The sequence below is a fragment of the Thamnophis elegans genome, chromosome 10, assembly GCF_009769535.1.
Source record: "Thamnophis elegans isolate rThaEle1 chromosome 10, rThaEle1.pri, whole genome shotgun sequence".
Lineage (NCBI taxonomy): Eukaryota > Metazoa > Chordata > Lepidosauria > Squamata > Colubridae > Thamnophis > Thamnophis elegans.
This window is the reverse complement of record NC_045550.1, coordinates 15,772,782-15,798,148: the sequence shown is the minus strand read 5'-3', so window position 1 is coordinate 15,798,148 and position 25,367 is coordinate 15,772,782. Positions and strand designations below refer to the sequence as shown.

Genomic DNA, 25,367 nt, shown 5'->3' with positions numbered 1-25,367 from the left:
ATCCTCCATCTCTGGCTCTCCAGAGATCATCGGTCAATGCGACCAAAGCGGTTTCTGTGCTGTAACCGGGTCTGAAGCCTGACTGGAAGGGGTCGAGATAGCTTGCTTCCTCCAAGGACCGTTGGAGCTGAAAGGCCACCACCTTCTCAACAACCTTCCCAAGGAAGGGAAGGTTGGAGACTGGGCGATAGTTATTAAGAACAGCTGGATCCAAAGATGGCTTCTTTAGGAGGGGTCTCACCACCGCCGCTTTCAGTGCGGCGGGGAAGTTCCCCTCCCGAAGAGAGGCGGTCACAACCGCCTGGATCCAGCCTCGTGTCACCTCACTGCTGTTAGTAACTAGCCATGAGGGACACGGGTCCAGTACGCAGGTGGAGGCACTTACAGCCCTCATGGCCTTGTCCACATCCCCGGGGGTAACATCTTGAAACTCAACCCAGAGATGTTCCACCTGATCCTCTTGTGCCTCGGCTGGAACTGCGGGGATGGAGTCCAAGTCCGACTGAAACCGAGCAATTTTGTCCGCTAAGAATTGGGCATAATCCTCAGCTCTGCCCTGCAAGGGTTCCCCCGCTTCCCTTTTATTTAATAGGGAGCGGGTTATCTTAAACAGGGCGGCTGGGCGGGACTCAGCGGACGCAACCAAGGTGGCTATGTGAGATCTTTTCGCTGCCCTAAGTGCCCTGGTGTATTCCTTGGTGCAGGTGGTTACCATTGCTCGGTTCGATTCGGACTTATCGGACCTCCATCGGGTCCGATAAATATAAATAAATAAATATTTGGTCTGTGCAAATCTGTAAGAAGGGATCTCTTATAAAGCATGTCAACATGTAAAAGAGCTCAGCTAGAATGTGAGTTCATCCAGTTTCACTGAAGTCTGTCTCTGCCTGTTGGTGTAGATAGGACTCTCCTGGGACCATTGGAAAAGCAAACAGTGGTACATGCATACATTCACTTGCAGACAAGCAGGAAGAGTCTTTAAGGCAGCACATGAGCCTTCCAAAATATGGGGCTACTTTAATGTTTCCAGAAGATGCTTTATTTCTCACAACACACTTCACACAATACTTCTTTTAAATAGCTTGCAGTGATTTAATGCATATATTGTAATTGTAACTAGGGAGATTATAGCTACTCCTTTCATCTGAGAAGCCCAAATAATCCAGTCCTACAGTATGAAGTATAAATGAATAAACCTCCACTCAGGGTAGTAGCTATAAACTGGGTTGACCTGGAACTTTTAATAAAAGGTAGCATCTAACCTGTGGTATATATTGATAGAAGTTGACTTCCTGATCATCATATTCCCTGTATCATTGATTAGTCTCTACTAACAGAGAGAAAGATAAGACAAACTGGTTTTTTTTGTCTTCCATTCAGCTTCTCAGAGACTGCCTGCTTGGACAAGCCCCTTGCCCTTGCCAAGGTTTTTTTGAAAGTGATTTGCCATTGCCTCCATCCTAGGGTTGAGAGGGAATGGCTGTCCCAAGGTCACACAATTGACTTTATGCTTTAGCTGATGCCTTAATTACTACACCAAACTGACTCTCTGTCATATTGATTATAATACCATTATTCACTTAATGAACAATTCCATAAGACCAACTTTGCAAAACAATTATGTGTATTTCACTGCTAAGGAAAAAGCAAAGTGAGCAAAACTCTCTCTGTTCTGGATTATTTGCCTTCTTTGCAATGCTCACCAAAAGCTCTCCAACAGAACATCCTCATTAGTGTGAAAGATATTTTGCTTACTCTCAACTATTCACCAAAGAAATTGCCAAAAATGGAGATGAGCAGCACATTAGGAATTTTTATGAGTGCTGAAAAGGCTGTACTGCTTATCTATGGCAAATTTTTGAAGAGTCATATTGGGTAGCTGGAAAACATCCTCTCCACCTTTTCCAGGATAGCCTCACCAAAGGCCAAAGAGGCTTCTTTCCAGGTGCACAGTCCCTACAGAATTCTTTTTTGGCTCTAACAAGTGATAGGTAGCACATAGGGACCCGCTTAACAAGACAACATTGCTTCATTGAAACAAATCATGTTACCTCTTTGCTTCAATAAAGAGAATTGTCTTGTCTCCATGGCATGAATCTCTTCTTTGAAGTGAATTTAGGTCAATTTGAACACAATTAATTTTTGTCCTTTTAATGAAATAGTGATTTATACCAATAATTGGAGATACATAATTTGGAAGTATGAGTTACCATTTCAGATGGATGCATAGTAAAAAGCCATATGATTAGGCATAGAGATTTTTTTCAATATACATTCTCTTTTCTTTCTCTTTCCTTTGTCCTCTATGAGCTCATGCTCAAAATCTTGATATTTCGATATTATAGCTATACATGAATATAGCAGAGTTGTTCTATTGAACAATCTGTGCTTGGAATTTGCCCCTTTTTTATTTGCAAGTCACCTTGGCATTTACTAGCTAACAAAAGGTTGATATTTTTCAATTAGCCCTAACCTTAAAAGCTACAAAAGCAGTAGCATATGTTTGGTAGTTCTTTTTTATGTGGATAAACATGCTGATTTAGTTCCCTTATTATCAGTGCAGGTTTTATTTAAATTATTTGATGTGAGTCACAAAATAGATGCAAAATTTCCAAGAACCAATAATAATACAATAATTCAAATATCCATGGATAAAAAAATCAATAACATTTACACCATGTTACAATCAAAACAAAATTGGTACTAGAAGTAGTATATAATTTTGTCAATAATTACCAAATTGAACATATGATACAATAATAACTGTTGCAAGTGCCACAACAAAAAAGGAATGTTTTACTAAATAATGTGGCTGTGCAAAAATACCCTCAAAATACTAAACAGAAATAGACCGAAACATTCAGAAAATTCTGATTATAAAATGTGAATTAAAAAACCAAATAGATTAGATTTGTTCTCAAAGAATATAAATAAAATGTATCATAATTAAGATATATGCTGATAATAACAAGAATTAGTCTGATACAATATTGGAAAAGAGAAATCTTGCTACCCATTCAGGTCAGGGAGATTAACATTCAAGAATTGCAGCAATGGAAAACAAATAGAACAGGAGTCTAACCAAATTCAAGCAGGAATGGTTCCCTTGTATACAATATAAGAGAAGTCAAGGCAAGCTAAGACACTGTTTTGTTTTTGTTTTAAGAAACATAGAAACTGTTTAAAATCATCATCCTGATCATCATTGCTATCATCAAAATGATCCAGAAATAAGTAATGATGCCCAAAATAACATATAGAAATAATCAAGAAGCAATTAATGTCTAGGAATAAACAAGAAATGCAATTATAGGTTGTATTGACAGAAATACAGATTTCAAATTACAGAAGCACCACTACATTTTGCATTATTTGGACGCCACCTTAACTACTGGGTAGTATCCATTTAGTATCCTGGCTAATACCATTTAGTTCTGGGTACCAAGCTCAAGAAGCTGAAACAAATAATAGGAAAACAAAATGATAGGGAGTTTGGAAACTTAAGTTCAACAAAGAAAGTTTGAGGAAACCAAGCATCTTTATCATTGTGGAAAGATAACTAAAATAATCCCTATTTGAATTGTTAAAGTACTGTACTTGAACAAGTTACAAAAAGCAAAATATCTTCAGGACTTAAAGGAAATTGATTGTAAATGAATATTTATAAGAAAATTCATAATATTAAGAATTATTAGTGGAACAAATTACCAAGCAAGGCAATTATTTTCTCTTAATGTTTATGATTATGCAATGCAATACATATCAGCAGTCTGGTTATCATACCCTTCTTTCAAGTAAACTATATGGAGTGATTTACAGAACACTCCTACTGAAAGAGTACTTGAATTTAGTAAACCATTCAGTCAACCATCACTTCAGATTAAATGTTTATCTCTGAATCCATTTCAATCCTTTACACATAAACAACTTTTTAATTATGACTTGATATCCAAGTCTGGATTAAAGTTTCTTGCTTTCTGCAGTTGTCAAGATGTACTGTTTTATATATTTTGACAAGAAATGTAGAAACTGAGTTGCAGAAAATCTATTTTACGATTCTGTTTATCAACCATCTACTGACTGACCCAGGTAGGTATACCCAACCAGTTTTTTTTTATAAATAAAAAATATATATCTGGGGAAAAATGCAAAAGTAATCAACTTGTTTGTGCTTCTATTTTATCTCTGTTATCTGGGAGTCTGATTGTGATAGTAACAGGAGCAATGAAAGAAAAATCTTGACAATATTTTCAACTTTTTTTTGTCTAGACAGTGAAGAACCTCTTGTATCTCTGGAAGACAGATATGGGTAAAGGGGAGGGGGAGATTCTAGGCTGGAGGCCAGAGGAGAATGGGGATAGTAAGCTGTCTATATTTTCTAAAAAAAGAAGAAGTTAAAAACTACCACCTACTCATCAGGTGGTTGGAGACTGTGGTTGTAACAGTGTGCTGCAGGCAGAAGTTCTGAAAATCCCAGAAAGTGTTGAAAACATCTCTAAACAAGGTATTTTTCTCTTGCACCTTTCTTGCTAAAGGTCCCAATTGCTGCCAAGAAAGCTAGTGAGAATGTTAGCTGTCAAATAAAAAATTTATGACAGTGTTTGGCAAAGGACTGTATTGCTGCTTGTTTTATAGTTTTCCACAAGGCTATTGAAGGGCTTTTTCTTCTTTTTTCTTTATTTCTTTTCTTTTCTTTTGTGAACAGCACTGTTCACTTATCACTGTGTTCTTTAATAGTAAAAAAAGTAAATCCAAAGTAAGATAACTTTTTATTATTTAATAACTATCTCTAAGTATTTGCCACGACACAAAACTATTTTTTTCTATAACATTACTGTACATAGAAAATTTCTGTTAATAAAAAAACATGATTGGCATTTTATGGAGTGAGACCAATGTTGTAGTAAAAACATTGTGAAGTCATCAATTAAAATGTATTATTTTAGCATTTTTATTTGTTATATCATCACGTCTGGGTCAATAAACTACCTTTTAAAGAAGTTTATTCATAATATTGTAAACATTTATAAATGGAGAAGATGGAACTTAATAGGCTAACATTGGGTTGTTCACCAATATTATTATACTGTTTCAGCCGCATAGGTAAATTAATGCTGGATTATATTGATAATTTTGACAAATTTAATATATTAACAGCAGTAATTAAGCTAGCTGATAGTGACAGTAATGATCTTTTTAAAATTCTTATGTCTGTTATATGGTACAAAATTATTTCCCTTTCTCTCTACTGAACTACAGTCAGATTGGGATTCCAGCCGATTATTGTTCTATTTAACAAAGGTTTCATCTTTCTTGTGCTAAAAAATGTGTATAATTACTCAGACACTGAACTTTGGAAGAATATGGAACTTAAGTATGATTCAGGCATAGCTATGGGCATACACAAAAGAGGGACTATTTGTATACTGTATGTATTAACATAATGTGAGTTGCAATATTGCAATGCAAACTACATCTTTTTGTTACGTGGAAGTATATTCACAGAATTCGTGTTGTAGCATTATGTTGTACGTTTTGTCATTGTGATGTCATTGTAACTAGCTTCAAATGTCTATGAATACAACCCACAGAAAATTACTATAAAGCAAAAACGGAGGGGTGGGGGACTTCCTTCTTCAGCAGTAACCAAAATGCATGAAATTTGTATTTTCAACTAGAGACCTTATAGAGCTAGCCAAGCTGTATTTATTAAGGCCTTACTTCATTTGCCAGAGTCTTTTGCAGTGGGCAGCTATAATAAAGGATCATCACATAGATTTGTAAAAAAAAATCTATTTCAAACTTTAGAGCCATGAGGGATGCTTCCTAGAAAGCTCTATTGTAGTCAACACTATTGTGGGAAAAGAACCAGCATGGAATGCTGCCATCTTTTTGATTATATAGAAATTATTTGTATAACTCGGTTTTCTTTGCCTAGAAATCAATTTATTTCTCAAGGCTATTTTACATGTGCATTGTGCACAGAGATGCATATGGAAATGTTTCACATAATTGCTACAGAGTTAAGAGATTCCTAGCCAATGTTGTGGTACATGACCAGCAGTTCTTTAAGCAAAGCTCAAAGCACAGGAACTCTTGAATGACAGAAATCATATAAACTTTATTACACCATATTTTAGTTTATATATTTCATGGAGTTTGACATAAATATTTAAAGACTGTAAATAAGGGGATTTTCAATGCAGGAAAACAGAGCTCAGATGTGTCTCTGTCACGTCTGAAATATCTGTCCAGCCAAAGTCCAAATCTGAGCAAAGCTATCATCTTTATCTGGTAGATGCCAAAAGCATTCATCACAATGATCCTATATAAGCTGTCCTGGCTCCTCCTTACCTAGGAGGGACTTGGTCACCTGAAGCAGAGACTCTGGTCGGCTATTTGAAAATGCAATGGGGGCAGAGATGTAATTACACTTTACTGCCCTTATTACAACAAAGTAAGTTCTAATATAGACTCTTACTCTCAGCTTCACTCTTTGTCTCCCTCCAATAGCTCTCTAGGTGTCTATTACCATGTTTCCCCCCAAAAAAGACCTATGCTGAAAATAAGCCCTAAATTGTTTTTTTTTTACATGTACCCAATATAAGCCCTAACCCTCCTGGGTGCACATAGTGGGATGAGGTGATGGGCAAAAATTAAGCTAGGGTGGGAATGGAAAGTGGAGCTGCCCTACTACTTACTTTTGAACAGTTGCAGCCAGGCCTCGCACACCCCAACACCTGCCTTGCTGTTTGAGTTCTCCTGCAGCCGCCAAGGCCAGCAAGTCTTTCCTAAAGGCCTCTGCAGCTGATAACAGAGCTCCAGATTGATCCAGAGCTCCGTTATCAGCTGCCTTCAGGAAAAGCTTATCAACTGCAGAAGTAGTTCCTGAAGGCCTCTGACAGCAAAAATATAAGAAAATATAGGACCAGATCTTATTTTCAGGCAAACACGGTATGTCAATTCTCTGACTTGCTCGGTAAACCATGGAATATCGGGAGGAGATCCATGCAAACAGAGAGTCCATATCATGGATGAGGGAAGCTTTATTAGATACTGATCTGCCATTCAATGCCATCAAGTAGAGTCTAAAATGATGAAACCCTAAAAACCAGGTCTTGGAATTGACTTCAGGCAGAATATGGCATCAGTCATAAACACCGTGGCTGCTTTTCTGGGAGCAGCCTGCCTCTTCTCTCCAGACAATTGCAATGTACTCTTTCCACTTTATCCATAAGCCTTCCCTCCTATCCTCATCCTACAACCATTCCATCTTTTGGGGGTTTAGTCAAAGCCTGTTTCCATCCAAACCTCAAATGTTTGCAGCTGTTAGATCAAGATTTCCTGTCTCTCATCCACATATTTGTGGTACCTCTCCCCATATTGGTTGATCTTCTGTCCCAGTAGCTTCAGTAGATGGAAAATAGCAGGGGGAGAAGATGAAGTCTATGGATAACTCTTCTATCTCTATCCACAATGACTGACTTGAGAAGGAGGAGAAATTATCCAAACCAGGGCTTTCTTATTCCAATCATCATAGACAGTCCAGAAGCATACTGTAACTGATGATTTCAAAAGCTTCCAAGATTCAACAGGACAAGTGTCACTCACCTATTGCAGTTCTGTGATAGCTCATCAATAATGTATTTCAGCCCTGAAACTCAACTTTAAAAGACCTGGGTAATCCATTTCATCTAAAGTTCTGTGCAGTTACAATCAACCATTTTTTCAATTACCTTCTCTTAATTAGTATTAAAAGCAGTGATTAAAATATATGTTCCACTGTTCCAAGTTTGTTTTCAATTTTTTGTGGTTTATCATAGCGTTCAACAGACATATGCCGTAATAGGGTGGAAAAATTGAAGTTTTAATATAAGTGTAATTTTTAAAAACTCATTGGAAAAATTGTACAAACAGTGAAGATCAGCTGGGGTGTAAGGGGTGATAGAGTGGCTGAAAGGACAGAGATTGGGGGAGGAGATAGGTCGGGATGTATAGTTGAAGCAGGATAAACATGGCAGGACAGCAGATGCATTGTCTATCAGGTAAACAATTTCTGAATCCCTGCCTCCCTCTCTGTCTCTCATTCCTTCTCTTGCTATTGCCAGAATTTCACTGAATCAGTTGGGCAAAAAGAATGATCTTTATTTGTTCCACTGACCTTCTGCAAAATTAGTTTATGGACCATTTTTAGAGGTAGGCTCAAAGCACGCAGCACTGGTATGGCAGCCAGGATTGTTGTCTGAAATGTCTTCAGAGTGGAAAGACTGAATTTATTGTACAAAACAAGTCACTGCCATGTGTGGAGGTGTGCAATCCTGCTCATTATCTTTGGAAAAATGGGGAACCAAAAAGCACAGTAAAAAAAATTAAATTTTAATAATGCTAGTGATATTTTCTAAATCCTTCTTGACAGAAAGGTTCTCATTATTTTTATCTGTCTCAGAGTAGGGTTCTTTAATGCCATTCTCACAAATGGCCTTAGCCATGGCTGTTTTCTTTTCTTTCTCCCCCCCCCCCCCCCAGCATTCAAGGAAGGGAGTGGAGGACACACACACACACACTTTTCCTTCACACATAAAGTGACAAAATACTAATATTTTGCAGGGTGTATTTTCAGGAACAATTGCTGCAAATGTGTGTGAGGGGAATATCTTTTTCCTTTCTTGACTGAAAAGAGGTCAATATGGTTAAGACAACTGTACACAACATCATATAGAAAAAGACATACATCCAAAGACAGAAAAGGGAATATATCTAAATGGCAAAATGATGCCCAGGATCTAATCATGCAGGTATTTTGAAATGGTTGGCTGATTGAAATCACAGTTAAGGTTGCAGTTTTTGCCTCTGTATTACAAGAGTTGGAATTGTACTATTTGGAGATAGTTCATTTTGTTTTCTTAAAATTTGTGACATGCAAATGAAACCAGGGTTGCCACAGTAATTATTTTCTTCCTGCTAGCTTTTTCTCTGTGTAATGTATGCTATCACTGGTGAAATAAAACAGATGACTTTTTTTCTTCCTTGGTTCAGAACCTAGGTTCTGAAATCTAATCAAATCAAATCTTTCTTACAGTCAAACATCAGCATGAAGAGGGTGGTAAAGTCAATGAAAAACAAAAATAATATGTCTAAAAAATAATCATAATTCTAAAAATCTACAAGATGTAAAATAAATATATATATAAACATCTGTTTCTAAAAAGAAGGATAGGAGCATTAGAGGATGTAGGAGTTCATAGAAATTAACATGTGGCAGACTGAATCTACAGTACAGAGCACTCTAGTATGACAAACTAGATGCTCATTGAGATTAGTCAACATCTGATGGATTTTAAGCACTGCTCCAAAGAACTTTATATGTTAGAGCAGGGTTTATATCTGAAAGCAACAGGGAGGTATAGAATTGTCCTGTGCACCCTGGATATTTATGTAATAATGATGAGATGAGGCTTATACAAATGTCTCTGTAATACAAGCACCAGAGAAACATATGCTGTGTTGTTTCTATGTGTCCCGAGTTACAGTGGTATTGTCTCTCCAGGTATAGAATCTTCATGTATCAGCTTTTAAGGACAACTGATGGGTGGGCATGACATTGTGCCAGAGTAAAGACCTTTGAGGCTAAGTACTTGGAATTTAGTTTGTTTTAGGGGAGGCAGAGTATTTGTTGGATTTACTGGCAATAAGTGTTGGAGCTCTGAGTAGATCCAACTGGCACTCTGTCTGTGTCTGTTAGATGCTGTATAATGAGTGTTTGGGCCTGATCATACCCCATGCTGAGTAGCTGAAGGATGAAATTTTGGTTGTCGCTGCTTTTTTCCATGTGGACTGAAAGTCATCCTTCATAGTTAATGGGACAAGTCTAAGGATAAAAAAGGCCAATAGTTGAGTATGGTCACCCACACTCTATCTTTCATTTTCATGAGGCCTGTCTTTAATCTCAGAGTAGCATTAAAAACATCTTTTGGGGCTTGAAGAGCCAATCTTAAGAATTTGGACAGAACAAGTTTCAGTAATGCAAAATTGAAGAAGTTGTGCAAATAACTTGACTTCCAATAATTTGAGTGCTGCAAAAATGTGCTAACCACTCTTCTCTTGAGGAATTTAAGGATAGCAGATGAGTTGCACTGTGCATTTCAGTGATGTAGTCTCCATGGAGTTCCATACTGTTGGCCAAATACAACTATTTCTAAGTATTTGAAACATGGACCCCTAACAATTTTATCACAGTTGTGCTCCAGAAATGGCACTTGACCTTTTTGACAAATGTCCTTTGCAAGGTAAATTTGCGACATAGAGGTCTCCAAGTAGAGAAGAGAACAGAAGTGCAAAGGTCTCTTTGCCAACAAGGGAATAAATCTCTTGATTAGTGTCACCTGGATGAAACTTTATTTAAAAAGCAGCTCTGAGCTTGTTTCACTTTGCTGGAAACAATGTCTGACGTCCAGCTCTTGTTCGATGTTCCTGTTTGTGTAAGAAACTTTGAATCTCTGTTCTGGCTGACAAACCTCACCCTAGACTGGGTTGTATTGAGAGTAATTATTTGAAAGCTGACATGTTTGGTGACTGTATTCTGCCATGGTTGATGGATCTACTTTTTTGTCTTAACTTGACCATTTATTCCCCTGAAAAAAATGACTTGTCTTTTCAAATATTGGGCCAAGTTTGTTTTTACAGTTGTCAACATGTATCAAATTGTTGAATTAGTACATTTTCTGGATTTGTACATTCAGTAATAATTATAATCAGTACCGGGGGTGGGTTCCTGCCAGTTCTAACCTTTCTATAGAAGAGGTTCCACTAATCTACCGTGCCATTTAGAACCGGTTCCAGCTCCCTCCCCCCACCCATCTGCACTATGCTTGCCCCACCCACCGCTCACTGATTGGCTGACTCACCAATCGCCCTGCCCATCTCTAAGAGTCCTATCTAAACCTTAAAATCTTAAAGCTATCAAGTTTGAACATCCCTTGGGTTTTTTTTCTAAAGGGTTAGGGGTGCAAGGGTCTTGTAACTTTACAGGTTTAAGACTTGCACACTTCAATGCCAGAGTTCCTGAGCCAACATGACTGGAGGAGGAATTCTGGGAGTTGAAGTCCACAAGTCTTAAAACTGTCAAGTTTGAACACCCCTGGGGGTTTTTTCCTAAAGGGTTAGGGGTGCAAGGGTCCTGTAACTTGACAGCTTTAAGACTTTTGTGCTTCAAATGCCAGAGTTTCTGAGCCAACATTTTGGTTCCTAAGCAAGAGCGTTGTTAAGTGAGTTTTACCACATTTTACAAGTTGGCCATGCCCACCCAATCACATGATTGCCAAGCCACTCCTACTCAGTCACATGGCTGGCAGGCCACTCCCACCCAGTCACATGGCCAGCAAGCCACTCCCACAAAGCAGGCCACACCTACAGAGGAGGTTCTAAAAAACATTGAACCCCACCACTGATCGGTACCCAATATACCTAATCTGTCATTTCAGTTCAAATTTCATTTTCAGGATTTTCTGAATGTTGTGATGTACACTATATTGCCAAAAGTATCCGCTCACAACTGCTTCTGATTATTTGAATGGGTGAACGAATACTTTTGGCAATATAGTGTATTTCTTTCTAATGTTTTTGGGGGGAGGCTTACATAACCACAACATATGGTCCTATTTTGTTCCTGCATTTCCAACATAAAAGACTTAAGTTTGTCTGCCAGACTGTTATTTTAGTGGAATATTGTTCTGTTCTTCTTTCTCAATATTCTCCTCTTCCTGGACTATTGATTATGCTTTCAATCACCATATTAGCATGGTTGCCTAGCATGGACTGCCCCACAATGTGATACAAAACTTATTTCCTTTTAGCAAAGTAAATGTCCCTTATTCAATTTGAATTAGACTTCATTGTGATTTCTGTGATCTCTCCATTTTAGAATAACTATAGAAATATATGGCCTGCTTGGACAGGGCATCAAAATGTAGGACATTCAGACCTACATGCATTGTAATCCAGATTGTATTTTATGAGCATCTTTCTGAAATTTCAGTACAGATTGAGAATGGGTAGGATGATAGGATGGAAAACCAATTCTTGCCCTCGATCCTAATAATTAAATGCTACAATACTTTGGATGTTTAAGATTAGATTGTTTGCTATTGTTAATTTTTAACAATAAATTTAAAATGTGTTTTATTTAATTTGCATTTGTCCGTTGGTTTGTTTTGTATATGTAGATTTCCTTAACAGTCCATTTAGGTTCTTGGGGTGGGAGAGCATAGGATAGGAATAGGACAGGACAGGATACAATAGGACAGATCTAGTCTATTTGGGCTCAGTTGTGGTCATAAGTCAACGACTACCTATATTGCAAAAATAATGTAGAAGGTTTTAACCTGGAATCTTAAATGGTGTGTCTTTCCCCTTAATGAATGCTGCTTTGTTTCCTAAAGGATGTTTAACATAAAAATAGCTTAAGTATATCATATGATAGGAAAAGTATACTGTATTTTGAAATTTCTGCAAATATAGCCAAACTAAAAAATTCATCTCAGAATGTATGCATAAACTGTAAATATGTAATTCTGTCACATTAAATTCATGCAAAGTAGCATTGACAAGATTATAAAATATGGGCTTGATATCTCTTGGTCTGGAGTTTATTTTGAAATTATCTTCCTTTATCCTTGAAGGGTTGATGTTTTATGTACAGAGTTTATCTGCCCCCTAATACAGCATATCAGGAGTTATCTTTCCTAGTGTCAATTCAAATGTCAAGACAACCTTGCCCATTTTTCTGTTTGGTGGTTTCTGACAAATTTATACTAAAAGCATGTAGACAGGGTTCTAACAAGGATGACCTAAAATTTAATGGTGGTTAATATTAATAGTAGATCTAGAAATTATATATAAAACATAGGTTCTGCTTAGTGCTATTTGGATGAATCCATTATTAATTAAAGATTTGTTCATTCAAATCATGTTTTATAAATCCTGTTCTTTTTCCAGAATAATAAAAATCAATAATTATTGCAATATCCCAATCTTTCCTAGATTGTGGAAATCTAGAATAAATTTTGTCCAGTACAATTTATTTGGAAAAGTTTTCCCCCTATCATTTCTGGTGACACATTTGCTCAGAGAGCTTAATATATGATTTAAATCTCATGGGCACACAGTCCTGTTACCCAAGTCTCAAAAACTTTTTAAAAATCTGAATTTATTGCCCAGCTTTATTATAACAGTTTGTGAGTCTGTAGGAAAAACTTTGTGAATTCTATATGTAGGCTGCACAGAATCAACAGATAATTCATCTTAATATCAGCAATACTGTGATTCATAATGCAAACTGGGAGCATTCTTGAAGTTTTAGTCACACATTCCTTTTAATTTGGCCCTACACTCTTTTAAAGCTACAGTGTGCTAACTTAATAAAATGTGGCATGCAAATGCACAAGTTTTTGCCTTCGGGCATTTAGCCATGATGTTTCTGTGGTGTCTCCTTTCAAGTATATATTCTTTCTTAAATTATTTACCCTGTAAACATGCCTTGCATTTTCAAAGGAGGCTCTGGCTTCCCTGTCTGAGGGAGTTTGCTGAGGTTTTTTTAGGTGAAAGGAATCCAAAGTTACAGATAGCATTTTTTTTTTTTGCTAGTGAATAAGCTATGTGGTTTTTTACAGATGATGGTGATCCTTACTTTTTTTCTTTCCCTCCTCCACTTGAAATTTCTTGTTGCGTTGCCTGGAGCTATACCCACTGGCAGTGTCTGGCTGTGACAGTATTAGAAACCTCTTTACAGATGGGCCCTGTCAATGCCAACTCCATTGTTCTCCCATCTGAGCTGGTTTGATTACAGAATGTTACTGAAAGCCCACTCAGCGCCCCAATTCATTTCTTTAGTGCTCTGGGTTGTTGACTTGCAGTCTGAAATGTGCTACTGGCAGAATCAAAGTTTATCATGGTCTATTTTCTCCTGTTGCCCTCTGAAGTGGAGCTTTACTATTCCAGCAATATTTCCAATATGTTCTTTGCTCTGCTTCCGTAGTAGTGGAACAATGAAGCCAACATAACTTTTGCAATAGTGGAAAAGAATCTTATTATTGAGTAAAATATAAAGAATAGTGATAATTCTGAAAAGGAATTTTGATAGCATCCTTCCTATTTTATGATTAATTTGTTCTGTTCAATGTTGTCCTTAGATGCAATGAGCTAGCTAATTCAAATTCCTCAAAGTTAACCTTTGATATACATATCCTACATTTGCACTTTAATGGAACATTTAATTAGCAGATATAGGTGGGGGTCTGCAAAGATTTGTCTTCTTATGAGGAGGATTTTAGAGACAAGTTTGCCGATTAACTAATCTTGCAATCAAGTGTGCAGCCAGAAAATCAGAACTGAAACATGTGAAGAGATAATTTCGTTTATTCTTCTCCCTGTTTAATTTAAGAGTACTGAAACACCAATAACTAGGTCAGATATGAGGCAATGGCTTAAGAACGCTAGTGTCTTAGATATATGCATTTGTCCAAATATGTGCTCAAATGAGGAAATATCATCCACGCTTAATCCTCTGCACATTAGCATTAAGGATGCCTTGGAGCTCTCATCCCATACATACAACGGTTGTCAGCCACAGTTGTATTAGAGGCATATTACTCTATTTTATTTAAGGCTGAATTTAAAAGACTTTTCATGTTTTTCAGTGTGCTTTTTTGCCCAGTTTCAATTTTCCTAAGGTATCTCCCCCCCCCCCCCCCCAAGGATCGATGAGACTGAGCAGACAAATCTGCAGGCTGCTTTTCATGCAGTTAGTTACTTTGGTCAAATAGTTGTCTCTCAGGTGTTGTTTTAGAGAATACCCCATATGAAAAGGGAAATAAAATCACAAAGAAAATGAATGAATGAATGAAAAAGAGAGTCAGAGAAAGAGAAAGCTCTAAGCTCAGGTGTTAATCCACATAGCAAACTAATAAGAAGCAGAAGTCCCTTTAATTAGCTTTAGTTTGTTAGACCATTAAACATGGTTTTTTTCCTTCGAAGAAAGACAGAGAACTCTGCTCATTTTGGCAGAGTAAATATTGCCTGTTAAGTTTGAATTAGCTGTCATCGTGGGAGAATTAATGCTGTGCTATCCTTTCTAGTGAGGAAAGGAAAAATAAACGAGACAGATCTTAGTTTAGCTTTAAGTGATAAATGAGGACAAAGCAGACCATTCATCTCCTGCTAGCAAAGTGGACACAAGCACTAAAGCAGTTTTGCGGAAGACGTGTCAGCAAATGTGATCATTTTGTAACCTGTCAGGAGGATAGAGAGCTGGTCCTTTTAAAGTGTCACAGGGGAGTGTGTTTGTCTGATGTGACAGTTTTCATCCATCCATTTACTTTTTTTTTTAAAGGTGAATGTTGGGAGCAAGAGGGAACACTGAAAAAAACAGGGAGTGATCTGAAATTGATTTAAGATTTTCTCTTACTTTCCAAAGCATCTTGTCCTATCTCCATTAGTGTGTGTGTGTGTGTGTGTGTGTGTGTGTGTGTGTTGGGGAAGAGTGATATACAAGAAATTACAATTTATAGAGTTTACAATTTGTAATCTTAAAAAAAACTTACTGGGTTTTTTTGTCAAATACATCAGTTTAACTAACTGATAACTAAGCCTAATAAATTTATTGTACCCAATTTCATTGAAACCTTCAATAAAACTTTCTAATATTTGTGTTATTTTTGTGTCTGACTCTGATTATACTGATTATATAAACAAATCATCCTAATATCTTATTTGAGGTATATAGATTAAAACACTGTTGGATTATTACAGATATATCCTACAAACAGTCCTGATTGTTCGGTCATAATTATAATGTTTGATATGATTTACACTTACTCTGTTTTAAGAGCTCTTAAATTACTCATTGTCTTTAAATAGTGATGAGTGATTGCTTGTATGCTAACAAAATAAGAGGTTCATCTCTGCAAATGGTGAATAACACAAAGTATTATTGCTTCTTGCATCTTTTGAATCTCGAATCTTTTTATTGCTCCTCCTTACTACACAACAGGATAAAGCTTGCCTTATTACTCTGTCTATGCTACTGAGACAAAGATGGCTTTTAGAGCATGAAATCCAGAGTTTGACACTTGCTTCTTGATAATAAATTATCCTTTTCCTCAAAACTAATTTGATATTTGATGACAGTAATTGCATCATATTTCCCTCCCAGTAATGCCTACTTCAAGGCAAAATGTCTTTTGTATGAATGAAATGGCAAAATTATTTCAGGAGTTGCATAATGGTTTATGGCATTTGTAGATAATATGAGGAAATCTATTTTTCTATGCAAACCAATAAAGATAGATTTAGATAGATAGATAGATAGATAGATAGATAGATAGATAGATAGATAGATAGATAGATAGATAGACAGACAGACAGACAGACAGACAGACAGACACATACATAGGTACTCATTGACTTACAGCCATAATTGACCCCAAAATTTATGTTGTTAAGTGAGATATTTGTAAAGTGAGTTTGCCACATTTTATGACCTTTCTTGCCCTGATTGTTAAGTGAATATGGCTTCCCCATTGACTTTGCTTATCAGAAGGTTGCAAAGGTGATCACCAGGTTATGTCAACAGTCATAAATATGAGTCAGATGCCAAACATCTCAATTTTGATTATATAACCATGGGGATGCTACAACGATCATAAATGTGAAAAAGGGTCATGTCACATTTTTCATTGCCATTGTTACTTCGAATGATCACTAAATAAACTGTTGTAAGTCAAGGACTCCCTGTATATGGGTGTATGTGAGCATGTGTGTCTCTAAGTGTGTCTGTGTGTCGTATGTACAGAGAGTTTAGATGACTAATTAAACAATGATTTATATAATTCGTGTATATATTTTATAGGCGAATCCATTAAGGAACTAATAGTCAAATTAAAATTCTTGGAGTCTTGCATTTTTTTTTCCTTAAAATGTATATCTAGAAAGAGGACCGATCCACAACTGGGCAAAAGAAAAAGCGTAGGGCACAGGCATGCATCACTTTGTTTCATTTGGGGGTTATCATTTTTTTATAAAATGCAGAAAAGAAGGAAAAAGTCTTGTTCCAGACAAAATAAAGGTAATGGAGAGAAAAAAGTGAAATTTAGTTTGCATCAACACAAGAAAATTCCTCTTCCATTAATTTTCTATTCTTAAACACTTAAAAAACTAAGAGACAAAATTATCTACTCATTCCTCAGAACCAAAAATAAGCAAAATCAATATAGCAAATAGTCTTAAAGGCTACTTATCTATGTTTTGTGGGATATGTGCATAGAAATCAGTTGACATATACATCTTTTATTGTCTTTTACCCCTTTCTCTTTTTTTTCCTAGACTCATCCAGAACCGGATTTTGCTTGTTATCTTGGCAGTCATCATCATCTTTGCCGTCCTGATGGTTGTTTTTTTTTCTATCAGGGGACATTGATATCTTTGTTCTTTGCTACCCTGCAGCAAACAGTTTCAGAATCATGAAGACAAAGTGGTCACACGAATCATTCTCTTGCACTGAAATGGCGTTCCTTCTCAAAGCCCACAGTTGATCTCTGGTGCAAATAGCAGAAGGGTTTGTGTCATTATTGGCTGCATATTGATTAAATAATTGTCTTTGGTTTAGCGATATTTCATAATAGAAATTTCCATATTTAGCATATGGAACGGCAAACATCATTAACAGATATGAAGACTGCCGTCATAATTACTGAACTAAATTTAAGGGCAAATAGTTTACACTAATAATGACAACAATTGACACACACAATTTGTATGTATTGAATTGGTATTTAAATCTTTATTAGAACCCCCTTTTATAATCCTGGAAATAGAGGCAAATAAATAAATCCATACCTATCCCTTGTCATTCTCCTAACTCTCTTATATAACTCTATAAGCAAAGACATTAGTTTCTAATAAATATACAGCTTTTTAAAAAGTATGATTTAATGTCCACGGTGAACTTAATATTTCAAGGTTTATCACTTGGATTTTCATCTGTCCCGTGTTTTGAATTGTCAACCAAGTTTATTTTGCAGTTTTCCCTATGACCATGACATTACACAGTTAGTTTTGTTTTGTATTATTGTTGTTTTAATGTGTATGGAGTTCAAATCAAGAACATACTGTTTAATATATTTAGGAGATCACTTCATGGATCTTAATGTAAGAAAATCATGGAATTTAAAAATCTACGAATTGACCTAGAATCAATGTGCTGGTACTGTGGTTGAATGAATATTCTGAATGAATTATATCCAAAGGTAATGTTCATTTGCTTAAAAAAATGTCTTAAATTAATGTTTTTGGATAAAATCTGTCCACATTAGGCTCTGTAAAATAAATTAAGCCAGATTTCACTTATCTCCCCTTAGCCTTGTTTTGATAATAATTTTGACCTCTCATCTCCAACCCAGTTTACATCATCTGTATTTAGATACTGCATTATAAGTCAAGTCCTCAACCTTGTAACCTTTGTATAGCCAAGGCAAGTTTACTGTCTAGTCTATGCAGGAATATAGTCCAATATTCCTGCATAAACTAGATACATTAGATAGGATGACCTCAAAATCATATTTTCAATGAACACATATATTGCTTGAACACTCCTATTACTGTATTTAGTATTATGTGAAAAGCTTTTTTGTGTTTGTGCACTTTTAATATATATGAAATCATTGATAAGCTCTACAGTCTCACACATATTCACCCCATCCATTAGACATAACTGGAAATAAAATCTAGCATTAAAACTGAATATTATGTGATTTTTTCCCCTATTCATCCATGTAATTCAAATAAGCAGCTTCCTCCACTGCCCCTAATAATTGTCAAGCCCATCATCTGTGAACATATAACATAGTATCCACACTGACTAGTGGATTTACTTTATTTGGTTCCCAATTTCCCGGAATGTTGGGAACTATGGAAACTGTGTTTTCCAATGTTCCTTGAATTCATTGGGCAAGCGGGAAGCTTTCATGATAACTTTTAAAGTTCAATATTTATTTCCAAAGATTTAAAATTGTTATGGAACAAACTAAGCCATATTACAGAGGCACAAAATATTGGCAATCAGCTGAAGGTCATAAGAATCTAATAGCTTTATTCTACCTAGTATTTGAAAGAACATTTCCATGATATCCATGTTCAAACACTCTGGAATGGAATTTGACCCTAAACATGTTTAGTATACCCAGAAACAAAGAACTGAATGAATTTTATGTTGATGTAGCTGAGTCAAATAAAACTAATGTAGCTTAGGAAAAAAAATGAAGATGAAGAGATTCACAAGAGAAATGTTGTTTATCGAAAAGGGTTAGGGCATGTATGTCTTCAGATAAATCATTTAAGTTGTGTAAACAGAACTATAGCTTTTACCTTCTTAATAATAGGGAAAGGCTAAGTTCATGGGTTCTGGGCAAAAGGGGATGAAGCAGATGCTTTCCAGTGTTAAAAGTATATATCAAAGCAGGTCAGAAGATGTACATTTTCACAAATCCTTTGTTCTGAAAACAGCTACTGTAAATATAAAGTTCAAAGAAAATATATTAAATTGTGTTTAGAGGCTATTTGTTATTGCTTGTCATTTTTCTGCCTCTTAATGCCAGTGGTGTTATACATTCAGCTAGAACCTTTTTCCAAAAATATTTCTTCTGTCTTGTTTCAAAAATGTAACTATAACAGTCCCTTGTAGAAATGCAAAATAGTCCTGAGTATTTATTTTAAAAACTCACAGCACTTTTAATTCCAACTATTTATATCTTTGCTAATCAGTTATACTCCATAGGCTTCATAACACAAATTTGTCACAGTAACATTCTTGTGTTTGATGATCTGATAATCAAGCCAGTCCCTCAGTATATAGACCTTCTGTGATGTGTTTAGATGTGCTGATTTCTAAAGATCTTACAGAAGTCATAGAAACAGTTTGTGTATGAATTTATCCTAAGAATATGTAGGACTAATTCAAAAATTTAACATAACTAATTATTTACTGATGCTTCACCCAAACTAATGAATACATAATAGTCATGCATTTTATGTAAACCCACAAAGAAAAAACTCATTCTCTTAAGTACACCTCAGTTTAGATATCAGATGTAGATTACATGCTAAGGCATCACATGGTTAGAAAGTGACTCAGACTGAATGTAAATACAGCACTCCTTTGCTGTTCATTAAAGCAGCCTGATTTTTTTCCGGGCTTCTATACAAGCACAAAAAGATGCCACTGCTTTAATGTGACTACATTTTTTTCAGACCTCTACTGTAGCCTGAGAAAAAAAATCAGGCTGCTTATTGAATAGCAGAGAGGGACTGTGCTCCTGCTTGGCCTGGAGCACTTCTTCTAAATTATTTTCAAAGTATGTAAGCCACTGCATATTGTAGCAGTTGCCCAGACTATAAATTGACTCCTACACGGTTCCATCCATCAGCTGAAGATTTGGCTAGGTGTAGTTTAATATTTTCTATGTAATAAACACCTCATTAACAGGTATATGAAGAATTTACAGGTTCACTGTCAACCTTGATTGAAAGAAAATAAGCAACCATGGCTAGGCAGTTACTATTTTCATTTCTTCAAATGAAATCTTAGAGTTACTTTTATCCTCAACTGAATACTTAGGGTCATTGTGAAAGTTACCCTAAGTAAGCTGCTTCTACAGTACCTCAGCAATTAAACCCAACTTCAGGAAAACTATGTCTGCCAACTCTACTACCACATAGGTTCTGACTTCCACTGAACTTATCTGCCATATGACTTCAGTCAATGAATGTATCAAATGGATGCAAGCATAACCATTGAAAAGCAAATGGTTCTAACACTGCAAAGCTATTACTGAATTATGCCAAATTAAGACATCTTAATGTTAATTTAGTTTTCTAGTGTGTATATTTCTATTTGCTAAACAATTCCACAAAGCAAAACACTAATTCTGTACTGAGGCAGAATCAAACAGTTTAAATAAAGATGCTTCAGTTTTAAAGAGTTTTTAAATGCTCTACATTTGGGGAAAATATCAAAAAAATGTAGCTGGACTGACGTCAGTTCCCATCTCAGGGATACAAGGCCATTTGGTATTCTGTTTAAGGCAGTCTGGATTGTCTTATTTTTGCAGCCAGCTTGGTGGGGGGTTTTCTTTGCTGCTGCTTCAGAGCATGGAGCTTCAAAGACTGAAATTAATGGTGAACAAAATTGTGCGGCTCTGACCATCCCATGCGGGGCAAACCCATTGAGGCTTGTCATTAAGGAGAAAAATAAGGGGGGGGGGATCTTGCCAGTGCCTTTAAAAAAATTCCTCATCAGATAATGACCTCAGTGATTGGGTTTTCGTTACCGAACAGCACCCTGAGATTGTCCCACAAAGAGAGAGAGAGAAAGAGGAGAGAGAGGAGAGAGAGAGAGAGAGCGTGCAACTGTGTCTCTCTCTCCTCTCTCTCTCCCTCTCTCTCTCTTTTGCACATCTTTTCTTTAAACCTGTCAGATCATTTCAGTATTTCAAATCCGAGGAAAACAGCCTGCCTGCTGCTGTATTTGAAGTTGTAATGGTGTCAAAAAGTCACGACTGACTGACAGCCGTCAGTCCCAGAGGAGCTCATTAAATCATAAAAACTTGACAAGGAAATAATTGAGCATCACTGGCAGCTTGGCGCCTGTTTAGACATTTTTATTTTCTTTCATTATCAGTCCCCACCATTATGTTCATTAACAAATTGCATTAAACAAATGTCCAGGGCTAATGATTTGTTTATCATGTTATTATTGTTATTATTACATCTAATATTATTATCATTATTTAAACATTAGCTGTGTCATCTGGTATCTCAGCAGCTTCATGTTATCATCTGACTGAATATTTTTCCACTCAGAGCTCTGGGTACTGTTGGAATATGAAATAGATTATTCATTACCCTCCTCTTTGCCACTGATTTGGTTTCATGTAGTGTCTTCCACAGAGAAAGATGAAAACTTGTCAAAAATAGGTTATATCTTATTCTAAGGGCAACAATAGCAGCAGGTACAGGCACACTTTAATATTTAATTAAGGTGGATGTTAACCCCTTTAAATGACTTTTGCTGTGAGTTATATTCAAGTGCAGAACACAAAAATAATTGTACTTAATTTGCAACCAGCAACTGTAAGCATTCATTTTAGACTTTCTGGAAATGTTCAAGAATAATTTTAAATAATAAAATTTTGAAGCATAAATATTTATATATTTTCTCTACCCTTGGATTAAACACTTCAAGACTACATATATAATCTCTTTTATTTTTAAGCCTCCCACTAGAAATCTAGAGAGCTCTCATGACAGAAAGAGTTACACGTGAATCCCTGAAAACTTTTGTGGCAGTCGTAATAAAATTCTGTTATTCATGACAGACGAACTGCTGGGCCTGGGTTTTGAACAAGGAAAGTTTTGTTTCAAGCAGCTGCAATTAAATGCCTCTTATTGGGAGGGGGAACAAAAGATTTATTTTTAATTGTGTATCCTTGTATTGCCTGCTGATGGTAGTACTAATTCCTGTGGTGAAACAGAAAGAGTTGGGTGGATGAACAGATCTAACTAAAATCTACCATATCATTTAAGAAGGAGAGGTAGTTTATAAATCATATTCTAACCTAAGTAGAATTACACATGTATTTGGTTTCAGCAGAATCATTTTTCCAGTCTCGTTTATATCTCTCGTTTGAATAATCCTTAAGATATGCAGATATTTTAGCCATCTCGGCTAGGTTTGTAACTTTCAATGTCCATTCTTGGATAGTAGGCAAATCTTCCTTCTTCCAGTATTGCGCCACGAACAATCTTGCTGCAGTTATTAACTGCAAAATCAAATTAATATCTACAGCTGTACAATCAGTAATTATACCTAACAAAAATAACTGGAGGGTAAACTTTATCTTTTTTTAAAGAACATTTTGCATAATCCACCATATTTTTATCCAAAATGCCTTAACCTTTTTGCAAGGCCACCATATATGAAAATATGTAGCATCCACAGAGTCACATCTCCAGCATTTAGGTCGTAAATTCAGATACATAGAAGCCAACTTTTTAGGATCTAAATGCCATCTATAAAACATCTTATAAAAGTTTTCTCTCAAGTTTTGGGCCTGTGTAAATTTTATATTTCTTACCCAAATCCTTTCCCATGTATCCAACATTATTGGTTCTTCATATCACTGATTGTCCTTGGTGTTAATCATTCCCAACTAACTTTCGTCTATATAGTAACAACAATTGTGCAGTGTATACCTGCTGGTTTGAACACTATCATTCAAGGCCAAGCAGACTCCATAGTTTTGTCATCCATCGTGCACCTACTCAATCAAACATGCTTCATAGCTCCCTGTGGGATATTATGGAGATGCCAAGGACCAGTGATGCTCATTTATATATTAACCACATTTTCAAAGCATTAGCGGAAAGCAATTCAGAAAAATGATGGCCTCAGAGAACAGGGCACGGTGTGGGAGAGACTGGTAGAAATTGGTTACCTTGTTCATTGGCTTAATGATAAAGCCTGTCTTTTGCAAAATGTATCAATATAATGCATTTGTGGAGATACAGGCCCTAACCCAACCAACTATTCTAAACTAGGTCTTTTTAAAAACTGAGGAAAAAAACATCATTGTTAAAGCCTCCTTTGGTTTCGAAAGTATTTTGCCATGTTGTGCCAAGGACTTCTTCAATGAAAATGAGTCCAAAATGTTTTTGGAAATGTCATGCTAGTCAAATGGATCTTTAGATTTAGTTGTAGAATGTGATTCTGAAGGCCTTGCTTTTTTTCCCATTCTGTGAGAGGATCGCTTTCATCATCAGTCCTTTTACCTGCTCCACACATCACTTTTAAACATTTTTCTAAACTTCCTTTTTGGAAGAACTACACTCATACCAAAATTCCAAATAAATTGTAAAGTAAAAAGAGTTTAAAAAGAAATTAATATCAGGAAAACTAGGCAAGATATATACGTCTAGTTGCTTCTTAGATATATTTGAAGGATTTATGAGCCTTCCCCTTTAAGATTATTAAGATGGGATAGAATAAAAATGGTGATGCAATAAAATCCAAAGTTAAATATACAGAAAGAGCAAATGCAATGCACACTGTATTGAATTTTCCTTTACCAGCCCAAACTGACTCGCTGAAGGCATCATTTAGATACTAGCCCCAAGTCACCTGGTGCCCAGTAATGGGACCAACTACTCTACCAGAAGTAACTGATTATTGATCAAGTACTTTATATGTTGGATGTGCAAGTCCGTGTCGGCTAATTTGTGAAAAACTTTCAGAGCCATCCCAATAGTCAGAATATTGCAGTTATATAACCTCAATGCTACTGTCACTGCCCCTTCATTTAATAACCAAGAAAGAAACCACTCAACTCCATATTTCAGAATTAAGTGTACTTTTACTGGCTACAAACGAATAGAAGCAAAGCAAAGCTGAATCTGAATAAAAAGGTGCAAAAGCAATAGATATCAATATATGACTCATTCCCCTCCCCTTGGTACCCCAGTCCATAGTCCAATCATATTTCACCAACTGTCAGGTGGGAGACATCTTCAAAAATCATCATCAGGATGGAATGCTGGACAGTTGGCCTTGGCGGGAAACTCCCTTCCTTCCGCATGCGCAAAGAGATGGTGAGAATAACTCCCTAACAAACAGTCCTCCAATACAGAATGATTCCCTTCCCAAATACCATGCGCCCCCCTCCCTGTTTCAATGGCAGCTGAAAAGCAGCAGCGAAGCAGAGGCTGACATCCAGCCCTCCTCCAGAAAAAGATGGTCATGCCTGCGGAAACGAAAGAACAAAAACAAGCGAACAACAGGACAAGAAGAGAAAAAGGGAAAGGGGGAAATTAGAAATTTGAAGTGAGGTCAGGGCTTGTCTGGGTAAGCAGAGTAGAACTTGCAGAGCAGACGAGGAGCCCGCACATGGGATTTATCAACCCATTCAGTATGAGAAGGGGGAAAATGTTTCCAAGCCACAAGATACTGAATACAGTTCCTCCATTTACGAGAGTCCAAAATTTCTCGAACCTCAAAGTGTTGCTCACCCTCAACCAGAAGCGGAGCAGGTGGAGGTGGGAAAGGAGCCCTCAATGGAGAAGTACATTCCGGCTTCAGGAGATTAACATGAAAAACAGGATAAACACGGTTGAGATATTTAGGCAATTGAAGACGGATGGAGACAGGGTTGTTAACTGATGATCGGAAACGGGCCAACATATTTGGGAACTTTTTAGACTTTTGAGTGGTCTGACGAAACTTAGTGGATAAATAGACACGATCACCAACTTTATATTCCCTCAGT

At 36.5% G+C, this 25,367-nt stretch overlaps 1 protein-coding gene across 3 annotated transcripts in view; it reads left to right on the top strand.

The window, feature by feature from the left end:
• Nucleotides 1-19,606, top strand: part of VTI1A (vesicle transport through interaction with t-SNAREs 1A) — a 242,007-nt gene extending 222,401 nt beyond the window's left edge. For 2 of the 3 annotated variants that reach the window (XM_032225616.1, XM_032225617.1), the window contains one exon: nt 17,377-17,453. Coding sequence is in view for 1 of the 3 variants with exons in the window: in XM_032225615.1 (XP_032081506.1) it covers nt 17,377-17,470 (94 nt within the window). In the remaining 2 variants the exon portion in view is untranslated. Of the gene's footprint in view, nt 1-17,376 lie in introns of all 3 variants that reach the window. The other variant, XM_032225615.1, reaches the window with a different exon arrangement.
• Nucleotides 19,607-25,367: the final 5,761 nt, after the last annotated feature.